Genomic DNA, 15095 nt, shown 5'->3' on the forward strand with positions numbered 1-15095 from the left:
ACAGTGCTTGTTTTTATTTTACCTATGGGACTACATATATTTACACGTTTAAATGACCAAATGATTATGGAATTTGTTGATTGTTTGTAGTTCTCGCATAGAAAAATAAAAGATGAGGGGTTGTGACCATTGAATTTTATACAAAGAATTCATATGAATGCAATGAAGCAAGCCGCTTTTCAATCATCCGGGGCTCATGCACCTTCTTTGGCAATCCGCTTATGAAATCCAGGAGAGCTCCAACGAGGGTGTTGACAAAACGGAGTTAGTGTAAAATAAGAAAAATCTTCAATTTCTTAAAGTAAGAAGATCCTCTGCTGATCATCCCTCATACATGTTTTCGCAAAAGGGCAATGTACTCAACTCACCTAATTTGACAATTTACATGGAAATCCCCCTTTACATTATGCACATATAGAACTAAAATGACACACCCAAAAGTGTATATGAACACAAGCCGCAAAGATACTTGTCTGATCGAATTGATGATCCTACCCAAAGCCTCTTAGGCATTCTTCTATCAAGGCTTGGTAGCACAAGCAAGAGTATTTGCCACTCGAGTAACTGTGGGTTTTACATTAGAGCACTGAGACGTAATAGAGCCTTCATTTCCACTGTATTTGAGATCAATATCCGTCATCTCCACCTTCTCGCATGGTAATCCCGTGGCGCATGCAATCTTCACGGCCACCGGAGTGGAAGACGTCCCTCTAATGTTCTTAAAACTCACATTGCTGATCTTGACTTTTGATGGAGCCTTCAAACAAGAAAAGCTACAAATTAAAATCACGTAATTTGATATAGTCGATTTTATGTGGCTAATTCCAAAGACCTAGGTTATAATGACATTTGTAAAATATGAGTGTTACACTTGTTAAACCCCATCAAGTGCCTGAAGGATTCTTCTGGTTCCTTAGCTGTAGGTGAAGGATGACGATATTGATTATGAAGTTCACTAGTCTATAATTCTTTTAATTTTAGGTAGACTTATTATAATATGCTTGGTATGGGGAGTACCTGTTTTGGTACTTTCCAAGACTTCCAATGCTTATTCCATGGCCTGGTCCACAAGTTACGTTAGTTACTGTTAGTTGCTTGGTGCCATCACCAATTGAAATGCAATTGTCTCCTGTTTTGATGTCCGAATCAGTGATGTTAACCCTAGTCGAGCGCCCGATATGTATTTCATCTGTGTTAGTGCTATTTTCCGGTGCAATTACCGTGAAATGTTGGAATGTAAGTTGCTCGCAGGGTCGGTCCTGAAGAATTGAAGGCCTGGTGCGGAAAAAAAAATTGTGTCCCTTATTCTAAAAATTTTATCATAAAAATACTTTTTTTTGTTGGTTTTAAACCTATTAATATACTCTTAATCTTAATATTGTTATAAGAAACATTTTTTTTTATCGCATGTTACAACTTCGTGAATTGAACTCACAACCTCCTACCTATTAAGATGAAACTATGCCGCTAGACCAAATAGAATTGGGCATAAGAAGTAATAATGTTTTCTCTTAATTATGTAAATATATGTATATGTTAAATTTATTGTATTCTCATTTGATAAGGAAAAATAGATATTTCTTTTTTTTAGAGTGAATGACAGAGTTGTTTTAAATTTCTAATCCATGCAAAAGAAAAAGTTATTCTAATAGAAAGAAATAATGAGAAACTACAAATAGCAAACATGTGAGCCACTAATTTTTTTCTGTAAAAACGTTAGTCTCCTGTTGTTACTAGCTCCTAAACCTCAATCCATAAAAGACAGACTTAATTATTAATTGAAGCAGAATTTGGCAAAGATTAGGAGAACTGAGGTGTAATTAAGGCTTGGTTTATGCCATTTTTGTTTAGGGCCTAGTACTATCGCACTGGGTGCACTGGGCCAGGACTGGCCTTGGTTGCTCGCACCCTATTATGTTAACGTGAAAGTTCTTGCTGTTAAGTGAAGTTACATCCTTAACTAACGAGTTTTTGACAGAGTGGAATCTCATATTCTACATATATTAAGAAAGCAATACAACATATTATCAAAAGAGGTCAATTAATAACATATATTTAAGTAAAATGCATTATCTTGGAATACAATAAAAAAAGAAATGCGTGATAAATATACTAACTTACAATGGCAATAGATGTGCACTTTGAGTTTTTGTGGCAATCATTGGCCAACCAAGCTTTTTGTCCTTGGCCATCAAAGGTTCCACCACCCAATAGTGTGAAATTATCAAGATTGGAAAATTCAATCCAAGTATCTGGTTTTGATAGTTGGGCGCTGGCCTGTGGCGCCTCTAATGTGCCTTGGACTTGAAGCTCAATAGGTGCCTTACATGGACCTTTGAAACTTGCTTCTTTTAGTTTGTATGTCCCATTTGGAACAAGAACTTTACTTGCTGATGTTGATGCACATGCATCTTTCCATGCATTTGCTAAAGCCTAAATATAAAGAAAAATTAAAACTGGCAATTCAATATTGTAGAACTTAATTACATACACAAAAATTCATTTAATTACCTCAGTAATATCATAATCGGGCTTTCCACCGTATTTCACACCGGTCACGTCGAAGTCACAAGCAGTTAAAAGCTCTCTAGATGTTCTTGGATGTGTTGAGGATAAAACATTATTATTGATAATATACTCATGACGAGTGTGAGATCCATGTTGATGTTTTTGCAAAGCTTTATTCTTCTTTATTGTTTGAATTGTTGATGAAACTCCTCTCTATGTTAAAGATCATTTTATAATCAAGTTGGGAAGCTTAACACAATTAAATTAACCAACCATAAAGTCTTTTCGATTCATTTGTGTGAGACAATTACAATGTTGTTCAACCCTATCCTATTATTGGTAATCACCAAAGATGTGTGACTATTAAACAATTCATTAAGTTTGTTTTTTGGTTGTTGAACATACTATATAGTTAGAATCTAGCTCATATAGTATGTTCAAAAAAGGTTTGTTTAACAATTGGTTAAAATGTTTTACAAAGTGCTAGCTTCATGCACGTAGGCTTCAGTCCCTCTAAGTAAAACCCAAAACCCATGACCAAAGTCATCAAAATTGGGAGCGCACCCGTCCTATGACTCCCCTATCAGCTACCATAATCATAGGTTGAATTTAGTTAACACTATCACAGCTACATTTAAATAGTTCGTACTTCGTTGCATCGATTTAGAGATGAGAAGTTGGTGGATTCCATGCGAGGAGAATCACATTTCTAAATTGCAATATAAACTTTTGCATTTTTTTTTCTCCATGTTTTAGCCTCAGTTAGAATGTTGTTGGCATTAAATATTGAAAAAGCAAGGAGAATTTATTGAAATAAAGTAAAACAAAAAAGAACATAATGATGGAACATGAACAAAATGTTTATTTTTTTTAATAAAAGAAATATTCTTCTCAATTTGGTTAATTTTTGAAAAATTACTAGTTACTTCTTGTAGTTTGAGGGACTCGACAGTTTAATCATCACTTTCTTATTTTTAACTATTCATTCCTTATATACTATCCAGTCTCACAAAATGTGGTCCATTACTAACGTTTCCATATAAAGTGACCATTAACTTTGTGACGTGTCAACTGATACGTCATGTGTTGCCTCCTCCAATTGTAAAATGTTGTCAATATCCTAAGCCTATTAGGCTCATTTTTTATTCGATCTAAACCCGTAACCCATTTCTTGATATTCCAGAAAAGCCCCAAAATTTGAAATCTTGTAAAACTCTCTCAAGCTATCTGCTAGGGCTATAGAGGATATGAAGATTGCTTATGCATTGATAGTGCAGATTCTTGACCAACCTCGAGATGTGTTTAATCTTACATTGAAGCTCAGTCTATCTAAACTTCCTACATATGAAGGTTCAATGAGTTCCATTTCCAAGAGTATAAACAAGCTCTTTTGGTTAAGATCTACGGACAGTGACGACGACGGTGATGGATGATGCATAGTGGGGTGGCAAGCGGTGAAGGGGAGTGGCGGAGAGGAAGGTATGAACGGTGTAAGCGGTCGGGTACTGGAGACTAGTCATGGTTCAACGAGTTCCATTTCCAAGAGTATAAACAAGCTCTTTTGGTTAAGATCTGCGGACAATGACGACAACGGTAATGGACGATGACGGTGAAGGGGAGCGGCGGCGAGGAAGGTATGAGTAGTGTAAGCGGTCGGGTACTAAAGACTAGTCATGGTAGATAGGAAATCCAGACCCTCTTTCTCTCTCTTCATGAAAGAAGGTTGTAGACATGGGGTGTTATAGTAATTTTCTTTCTTAGACATGGCATGCCTCCATTTGTGTGGAGTGTGGACATAGAAAAACAGTAATACACGCCAGGTCACCGACTTAACAACGGTATTATACAGACAAGTAATGGATGGAATATATATATATATATATATTGTGTGAGGTTGGATAGAATGAGAAGTTGTTGATATATATATATATATATATATATATATATATATTGTGTGAGGTTGGATAGAATAAGAAGTAGTTGGTTGAACTTGAGAAAACAAGGATTAAACTGTCGAGACCTTCAAAGTATAAGAAAGTGATAGTATTTTGTCTTTTAAGTTTTGTAAGAGCATGATCCATATATAATTATGTTACAACATTTTTGGAACTAGTGCACTCTTTCTCATCTTCGATTAGGATTGCTTTTTTCACAAGGTTTATATTACTTGGTAAGGTTTTTGATGAGGCAACACCCGAAACACATATCAGAGTAAGATAACGATAGAGAATACACAAAGGAGAGTGTTGTAAATAGTTATTAGTTATTAGACATTTTTGTAACTAGCTGACTAGGAATAATATTCTTGTAATTAATTTACATCTCAATTCCATCTCTAGATAAAAGATGGTCATCTTCTCAATAATATACAAAATATTCTATTCATTCTCTGAGTCATTTCTCTCTTTTCTCAATCTTGTTCACTTTATGTTTTACAAAAATGTACGCATTTTCGACCACTTATCACCACATCCTCAATTGTCAATTATCTCTAGAACCTCTAGTAGCAAAGAGAAGTTTTCAATAGGTGCGTACCAAGAAGAAGAGAACTCATCTTGATTGTTTGCAGCAAGGCAAGACCATCACGAAAGACCTCTTTGAAGAACCTTATTATTGTCACACTACAGATCGACTAGATGAAGAAAAAATTTTGGGTAAGGCTGCGGATAAACCTAGTGTTGGTGCAAAAAATTTTGGGAGAGAGATTTTCCAACATAAATCTCACTCATTTGATCTTCGAGAAGCCTTGGACGCATCCATACGACAATCTATCAAAGGAAAGAGGTACCGTTGTTATTACTCCTGATTGTTCCTCCTTCTTCATCCTCCTCTCTTCCTCCCCATAAACGTGTGAATTTATTGACCTTTTATTTCTCGGTCCTCACTTCCCGTTGTAGTGGGAGTAGTGGGAGTGGTGGGAGAGGCATGTTCTCTATGAACGATCATGTTTCATGTTGTTTATCATGATAGTGTTCATCTTGGGCTTTGACCATCGATCGGGCCTAATTCATTAAATGGGGGTCCAAGCCGAAACTTTGTACCCCCATAATGTCCCCTTTTTCCTTTCCGTACGAGCTCCGAGTGCGGGAAGGAAAAACACATAAAAACAAAACATTAGTATATGAGGACAAATAGGAACTACTACATGCTTTTACTAACTCTTGGAAAAGGATTAGAATATCATATCATGTTTCGTGAATTTCGAATCATTTAACGTCCGGGGACGAATATCTCATGAATTTCGAATCATTTACTGTCTCGTGGACTGCGTATCTTTTAGTGTTTTAATGCCTCCGTGGATGTCTCATAAATCGAAAATCATGTCATATGCAATAGCGAAATAATTAGCAAAATCTTTATATAATGCGATAACTTTAACTTGCCTTCAAAAGATATTGCCCCCAATTGAAGCTTTTGTAGTGCCAATCTGCTTTTAGCATTGAATAGCTGAAAAATCGAAACCAACACAAAATTCCACTAAAGATATGGGTTAGAGAAATTGGAAGATTAGAAGACAGATGAGACTCATTCGCTGTTGCCTCCATTGATCATAAACCATTCAAATATTCAATCAATTGTCACACAAAGCTGTACATAGAAAACACCACCCCAGTCTATAGTATACCAACATACATATGTAACAAAACAAGTACCTCATTTACTAATACTATATCATTGAAAGTACTTTATACATTGAGTTTACAGGATCGGTACCTATATATGCTTTGCAAAAATTGCAGGTATTTGAGCAATCGTAATGAAATCAAATACATACACAGATTGTTCTAAACACATAGAATCATTAATAAACATCGATCATAACCATAATCATGGATAACAATATGCACTTAGTTTTTAAGACCTGGATCTACATGCATATATCATGCTAATGTTAAAGTGTGTATGAAACTCACTCAACTAGCAATAATTACTCTCATCTATGATATCAAATTATCAATGGCAGTGCATGATCTAAACATATATACATGTTAACATACGTTTATGATACAGAAGATAAGAAAAAAAACATATGCTTTGATCAAGTAAAAGACAAGTCTCGTTATTTTGACTACCTATTCAAATTAATCAATAGATATCTGTAGATTGATCAAAGATCATGCATATAGCTAGGAAGCCACAGAACTTGCCATAAATATTTCAATCTAAAAGAAAATACATGAAAGATCATACAAGACACAATGCACTGCATGTATAAGAGTACCAATTTTGTTTTCATACAAAACAAACAAATCGATTCATGCCATGAGTAATAAGGTCCAACTTGTCTAAAGGGAGTTGAGGTGCTACATGAATTCATATATACCTTCAAGAACTTAAACACCAACCAATTGAGTCATTGAATGTGGTTCAGAACTTTCATATAGGAGACGCACTCAATGCAGACTCAAACCTGCCAGACCTTCTTCTCCAACATAGAGCCGAATTCATTGATCATGTTTAGAATTTCGAATCATTTAATGTCTCTTGGACTGCATTTCATTTACTGTCTCTTGGACTGCGATTTCATTTACTGTCTCTTGGACTGCGATATCATTTACTGTCTCTTGGACTGCGATATCATTTACTGTCTCTTAGACTGCGATATCATTTACTGTCTCTTAGACTGCGATTTCATTTACTGTCTCTTGGACTGCGATTTCATTTTAACTTCCGGAGACAAATCATTATCATTGAATGCCTTAAAGGAGGTCTTAAAATCGAAAAATCATGTGATATGCGTATAAGCAAAATAATTATGAAGAATTTAATATAATGCGATAACTCTTATTCATAAATAAGAGTTTTTCATTCACCTCCCTTGTCAAGATACCGTTACGAGTTTAGCTACGACTCTGTCAAAACATGCTGCCCCAATCTTAAGCATTTGTAATGTCAACTTGTATCCACCAGTGAATACCTGAATAATCGAAACCTTCCCATAGGCTAACACAAAATTCCACCACAGCTGCAACATTCACCAGTACGTTAAACTCAGGCTTCCAAATAAAAATCAATCGAAAACCCTATGATATAATATAATCCAATGCAAACACATGGTCTGGATGAACAGGAAGATTAAAAGAGGCTCATTTCCTACTGTTACCATATCCTGATATTCATTTATTTTTCCCTCAAAGCTGCACATAGAAAATCATCACCATAATAGATAGTATATCAAAACAATCGCATGTATATATCGACACACACACACATATATAATCACATTAAGCAAAAGCATAATTGATATGAGCAGTGATAATCATGCAAATCAAGTAATGCGGAGGTTGCTCAAAGTAACTAGAAACATATATAAAAAAAAGTATTGATTTCATCAGCATCTTTAAATCAATTTAATCGATGAGAACCGTATAAGATGTCATTGAAATATATCTAGTAAAAATAGGTCATAAACAGGTCATATGTGTCATTCACATATGACCTAATTTGGTTCATCAACTTCAACACACACTAGAAATATATGATTTTGTGAACACATAAATCTTTGAGACAAATACACACACATATATAATTATACATGTAAGCTCCTCATTTTCCAGAACTGAGCATCTAATGATAAGAAATTAAGAACAAAGGATCATATATAGATCATGTAATATGCTTTGATGCAGAGTTAAAAAGATAACTCATAAAACACAAAGCATATGTGGTAGCTAGTTATTAGATGAACCTAAGCATATATATACTCTAGACCACCGTTTGTCAATCACAGTGAATTCGGATTTGCATAGCCTTGGAATAAGAGAAGATAGACATCATTTATACAAACAATACATATCAAACAGCAATAAAAATCTTGCATATCGTACGTTATACCAACAATTCATAAGCTTTAGATTTAAGAAAAATTATACATGAACCAATGTTCTCAAACTAACATGCCTTACTGTCTACGTTACCCTTCTTGAATCAAAATGATAAATATCTCATGTATACGTACCTATGACCAGTTATCAAAACACATGGGTGAGTTACTAGTTATATATAATTTGAAAGGTTTCATGCTATGCCCCCTGAGAGATGTCGGTCGATCATTATCTGCTGATTATGAAGTCTTTGCTTGATCTGATGAGGGGAATGCCCCCAATCCCATGGTACATGCTCAGTTGCTCACTCGTTTGAGAAAATAAGTTATTGACTAGTAACCTACATGAGTTCCGTTTTACACTTGCCAAGATTCATGGTTAGGGCCCAGAAACATATTCTTGTAAACAAATTGAAACGAGTCATATATGCAATGCTAGATTGTAGGTAAGAAAGAGTTTAATCTCCCTTCGGGTTGTCTCAGGGTGAACAAGTTTTTGCAAGTGCATCGGAGCCTCGTAGGGCTCGTCTTTAGACATTTGTCGTTGTGTCATTGTTGTCCCTCTTGGTGCCGACCGCTGACGTAGAAGCCACGGTGATGGCGGCGTTATCCCCGTTTGCGCTACAATTGATGTCCTCGCCCAGATGCTTCATTCCTGTATAGCTTTCCTACACGTACATCTTTGAACCATGTCTCCTGCGACTAAAACCCTAGAAATCAAATCTTTGAGCAATATATCTCCCGCAACTAAAACTTTTAAGCAAGTATTCCAGAAGATGAATTAATTAGAGAAGAGACTGAGAATCTTTCTTATCTATGATGAACTTCTGCCTTCCCTAGCGTCAATGGCTGCGTCCATGGCTCTTTACTATAATCTCACGGCTTTTGTTTTTCGTTTCCCACAGACGGCGCCAACTGTTGGTGCAAAAAATTTTGGGAGAGAGATTTCCCAACATAAATCTCACTCCTTTGATATTCGAGAAGCCTTGGACGCATCCATACGACAATCTATCAAAGGAAAGAGGTACCGTTGTTATTACTCCTGATTGTTCCTCCTTCTTCATCCTCCTCTCTTCCTCCCCATAAGCGTGTGAATTTATTGACCTTTTATTTCTTGGTCCTCACTTCCCGTTGTAGTGGGAGTAGTGGGAGAAGCATGTTCTCTATGAACGATCATGTTTCATGTTGTTTATCATGATAGTGTTCATTTTGGGTTTTGACCATCGTTCTGGCCTAATTCATTAAATGGGGGTCCAAGCCGAAATTTTATACCCCCACACCTAGTAAAAAGAAAACATCCATTACCACATATCCCAAAAATGTAATAACACAACTTCTTCTTGGTACGCATCTTGATTGTTTTGAAGGGTTCTAAAGCATAGGCCAAAGGTAATAACACATATCCCAAAAATGTAAACACAACTCATTATAATGCTGATACCAGTTACATTACAAAGCGGCTATATTTTCATTATAATGCTAACACTAGTTACATTACAAAGATGACAACCTCTTGCTTAAATAGCATAAGAGTCTGAATAAAAATTAGAAAAATACATAAATGGAAAACTAACAAAATAAATATCAAATCTATCCAACTAATAATAAAGATACTGCAAAATCTATGCAATTACTAATAAAAATATCCGAATGCAATCAACATTGATTTTCTAACATGTTTATTTCTGCTTTGACCAATGCTGATATTAATTGACTTCCATATGTTCATGCAACAAACAAAGCCATATCTGATCGGTATAATTATATCTGGTTTTGTTATATTATCTACCTCCCATAGATTAACAAAGACTGACATTTTATCTCTTTGCTACCGAGGATTTATGCACAACACAATCCCCTCTGTCAAAAGGCAAGGTCGATCGGATTTTGTCTCTCTCACTCTCTTGACACCTTATTATTCTACAAACAAGACCGAGATAGATTGGAAAATATCTCCAATTGGATTTTGCTTCATATGTGAGATATTGTATCCTTAATGATCTTGTCTATTTTGTATAAATGTCGGATTAATTAGTACTGGATCGTACCTCCCCTAGGTTTTCGTATAGTGGTGTGGGGTAGGTGGACCAGAAAGAGAAGAGCTAGCATTCATATATGAACAAGATCAGAGTACTGAAATTAGAAAAAACTGTATCGTAAACGCCCTTTGTTTTGCAGTATCGGGTTTGGTTGTTTAGTATAGATTCACAAGGGCCAGTGATAGACACGCTGAGCCTGTTGAGTAGAGCAACACTCATGTCCCCCATCCTTATAACAAGCTGCATGGTAAGGCATCCACCCCACCACCATCATCACATCTTCTTAGGTCTCTTATTCTGTAGTCAAATTTCATATAAGAGCTTGGAGATCGATTAGCAGATATGCAGGGAGAGCAAGACCAACCGCAACAACATAACAATCAAGACGAAAAGGTAAACCAACAACAACAACAACATGGACAACAACACCACCATGAACCTCAAAAGTGTCCGAGGTGCGAGTCTCACAACACCAAGTTCTGCTACTACAATAACTACAGCCTTTCCCAGCCCCGCTACTTCTGCAAGGCGTGTAGGAGGTACTGGACCCAGGGTGGGACCCTCCGAAATGTCCCTGTCGGTGGGGGCTGCCGGAAAGGCAAGCGTGCCAAGACCATGTCCTCCACATCATCCTCTCGCTCGGTGTTTATCCAACCGCACCAACAACCACAAGACCACCATCAAAGGTCATTGATGATGTCATCAGGGCCATCAGCTACCCTGAACTCTCTACCTGGCTCCCAATACTATCTAGGTGGTGCTGGGTATTTGACATCTATGCCTTTTAGTCAAAACATCACCCATCTTGGGGGTTCTAGCCAATTGGGTTTAGGTGGTGGTGCTTCAAATTTGGGGTTACTTCATGGCTTCAATGCCATCCCTTCCTCTGGCCAACGTCACATGCAAAACCATCTTTTTAGGAGCAACATGGAGCCTTCAACTCTGTACCCATCTAAGGATCATCGAGGCATGTTACTTCAACCAACCAGGTCGAGTGGTGTTATGACTGATTGGCATGAGAGCTTCATTAGCAAATCTCATGCTTCTACTACTAATGTTGTAGTCTCAACTGGTCAAAACGCTATGTGGAGTGCCACCATTGGAAACAACACTGGTACCACTAGCAGTGCTGATGCTTCTATAAACTCAACTCAGTGGTCTGATGATCTTACCAGATCTTTTGCCCCCGGCCCCCCTCAGTGAAAATTTCCAGCATTCAATGGCTCCCTCAGACTTCCAAAGAATATTGCAAATCATTCAGTTGTCTGTTTTTTTCTTCGGTTTAATTATCATACAAGAGGTGAAAGTTTAGTTTCATCGGGTTTAAGTACTAAATTGGTTTTACTAGGTGGTTATAGTTAAGTATAAGTAAGAGTCTTGGCTGTTCATGCAACATATACTACAAAGATGTTGGTCATGTGGGTATAGTGATGATGGTAACAAAAAAAAAGATTATAATCTTCATGATAAAAACATATGTTATATATCAGTCATGTTCACCTAGTCATTGACTGTTCAAGAGATTTATGCTCAACAACCATTTAATATAAATCCAATGATGGGGTGTAATTTTTTTTTTTTTTTTTTTTGAGTTAAAAGGACATTACTTTATAAAAATAAGCTCAAAAGAGCATAGGTACATAAGAGCACTTGAATACATGCATGCAAATTGTACACATCCAAAAAACAAGCATGGTGTGTTATTAAATTTTGAGAAATTTGTGCTACACTACTAGCCTAATGCCAGAGCGGCCATTACATACATTTCCGCTACCAATCCTACCATTAATAGATAGAACAAGAAGTTGTGGTAGTACTCACGCTGATACATAGAGATAGGTCCACTCATTTGATTTTCTGTGCTCCGCTATTACAATGTAACTTGAATTATCATTCAGTACTACTCCATATAATTAAGAAATATTTGATATGGCAGGTCAAAATTGATTTTGTAGAACTTGGCCTCTGGGATCCCATATGCAAAACCCTAGAGAAATAGATCTCATAATTCTGGCCCACAAACGAGCCCATCTCCAAATAGTCTTCCTTACCCAAATGGGCCCCAACACATACGTGGGGTTGGACCCCTAATTGGGCCTTTGAACTGGTTGAACCCAATAGGAGTTTTGTCCTCCAATTGATCTGGACACCCACTCTACGGCGGCCGTTTGCGTGACGTTTGCAACATCCACTGTCCCCGTCGAGGGCAACGCCCGGCCTCTGTTCGTCATAACAGATCACTTCGTTGGCAAGGTTCTGGATCCTGACATAACGAGTCCAGAGAATGCGACGTCCTCTGGTGAAATCCCTACCTGCCGTCGCTATCCTTCCGTGTGGTGTAGCCGCTCCTCTCGCCGCATTGCGTCCTAAGATCAGAGTTCGAGTATTCCAAATGGATTGCTTTGCATACGAAAATCTGATATCATTAGCAAAGCCCCAGACCCAATCGCAAAGGACCACTGGTGATCATTTGGCTTGAGTCTACCTCTTGGTCTAATTTTCAGCCAGGAATTCCAAGCCCCATCCTCTTCGACTTTCGTTGAAACGCCGAGATGATCAGATCTTGCATTGGAAGCCAGCACCTGTTGACTGGCATGAGTTGATGTCAAGATCCAATCCCCACCTAGATAGAAGATTGGGGTTGATGGTTGGGTTTTGGGAGCCACGCACAGGCGCGGAGCCAGTATACAAGTGGGTGGGGCTCAAGCCCAACCAAAGAAATTGGGGCAAAAAAAAAAAATTAGGTATAGATATATTTTTTTTTTGGGTTGATATATTATATATGCCCAGCCACCAAGTGACCAAGCCCAACCCATTACCCAACAACCCAAGTCAAATCCACAATCATCACTCATCCACCAAGTTAACCTCCTTCACCGAAGGAGTCCTTCAACTTAAACACTAATAGTCTAAAACACGGATGACCTCACCTGCTGTTCCTTTCCGCCTCCAACCCTCCACTCACCTATCCGGCTATCCCTCTTTCCCTCCGCGGCTCCGCCTCCACTCCCCTCCAGTCCTCCCCGGCTCCACCATAATCTCCTTCTTCCCGGCCTCCTCCAATCCTCCCCGATAGCGACGACTTGCCTCCGGCCCTCCGCCTCCACTCACCTACAGAAATTAGGCATAATCTCCTTCTTATATAGAATATGAAATTATAAGTTCTGGTTGAGCTCCTACACTTTGCATGGTTGTATTGGAAAAAAAAAAATTTGGCATTCGGCCAAAGTTTAAGCCCACTCCATATCTAAATCCTAGATCCGCCACTGGCCACGCAGACACAGCTGTAACAACTTGGAGCATGTTGAGATGCGCTAGTGCCAAGAAAATTCCGGCTTGGTGGCGACTTAGGGGTGCGATGACCTTAGGGTGTAGTATTTGCCTATTTGGTGGCAGTGCTAGAAAGCAGATGCCTTAGGGTTTAGGAGGCAGTGTTTAATTTCTTTGATGAGTTGAATTATTTTCAAATAGAGTTGTTTTATATTTAACCTTTTAAATGTAAATCTAAAAGTGATTAAGTACGAATCTCTTTATCCATCAGTAATCGGGTGAATTGCAGATATGCAACTCAAGCTCACCATTTGTTGAAAATCCGATCCACCATCAAATTTAGCAGTACACACCTCCACATGACAACCTCATCTCTTCGCCACCAACGTCCAAATGGACGGAAGCCACCGTTTAAGGGTGATGCACCTCATGTAATAAGGAGATTAATTCAATAATGACTCATTTAATTATCGCATGTATTTGATATCTTTGAACTACACCACCTTATTAACACACTTTTAACGATTGACGAACCATGTCAGGTTTTCAAAAACTTTCGATTGGTCAGTCATCATAACCCTAAACTTTTGCTGTGTCTCCTTGAAAAAAATTAAGTTTTTCTACATTATAAAAATAAATAAAAAACAAATAAAAAAACATCAATTCAGTAGAATCCATTAAAGTTCCACGTTTTTATGCAAATGTGTCCATCCTAAATTGCATCGTCTCAAGTCTCAACAACTTTACTTTACATTTATTTTATTGAAGAGTTTAGGTGACATTCCCTTCACCCTCAATCTCGAAAAAGATGGGTTATTTCTTATTAGAAGTTTTGACAGCACCGGTACCCCAACTCTTGTGGCACGGTTAAAGTGGTATCTAGACTTTAAAAACTATTAATGTGATACCCAAATTTTGTTTGTTTTTGCTACTAAGGAAAGGCCCGAGGCCAATTTCCGTCACGATGCCGTCTGCTTGCTGACGTGGCCAGCATCGAGTCCACCAAATAAAAGGCAAAAACGACATTTTACTAAAATAAAAACCTAATAATTTTTCTGGCCAGAACAAAATTTCATTAAAGAAATGGAAAAGCTAAAAAAACAAAATAGCAAAGCTCATAGAGCAGCCAAGAAAAACTAAGCTTTTAATTCTCTTCTCAGTTGATTACGAGCCAAGATTATTCTTCTTCTCTCCTCAGTTCATGAATCAACCCAACTAATCAACCAAAATTATGCCCAAATTATTCTTCTCTTCCCCTCAATTCATGAATGCAATCATGAACCCAAATTATTCTTCTCCTCCTCAATTCATGAATCAATATATAAGAACGTGAGATCCATCGTGTGTGGCAGCTCCGGCGAAGCCAGTAAGGAGCGGAAGAAGGCCGGTAGCAGCAACAAGACTAGCTGGCAGGTCAGGCAAAGCCAGTCACCGGAGGAACTGAGCTATGTTTG

General features: G+C 37.7%; 2 protein-coding genes across 2 annotated transcripts; one reads left to right on the forward strand and one right to left on the reverse strand.

Annotated features, from left to right (window-relative positions):
- Positions 1–520: 520 nt before the first annotated feature.
- Positions 521–8985, reverse strand: LOC101291577 (exopolygalacturonase-like). Its single transcript, XM_004289496.1, has 6 exons — positions 8915–8985; positions 2512–2596; positions 2122–2433; positions 1890–1994; positions 1018–1244; positions 521–773 (listed from the first exon to the last, which is right to left on the reverse strand). The coding sequence occupies exons 1-6, from the start codon at positions 8983–8985 to the stop codon at positions 521–523; spliced, it is 1053 nt and encodes a 350-aa protein (XP_004289544.1).
- Positions 8986–10713: 1728 nt separating this feature from the next.
- Positions 10714–11574, forward strand: LOC101291873. The gene has a single exon (XM_004289497.1). It carries the CDS (start codon positions 10714–10716, stop codon positions 11572–11574), a length of 861 nt encoding a protein of 286 aa, XP_004289545.1.
- Positions 11575–15095: the final 3521 nt, after the last annotated feature.

Source organism: Fragaria vesca, linkage group LG1 (genome assembly GCF_000184155.1).
Source record: "Fragaria vesca subsp. vesca linkage group LG1, FraVesHawaii_1.0, whole genome shotgun sequence".
NCBI lineage: Eukaryota > Viridiplantae > Streptophyta > Magnoliopsida > Rosales > Rosaceae > Fragaria > Fragaria vesca.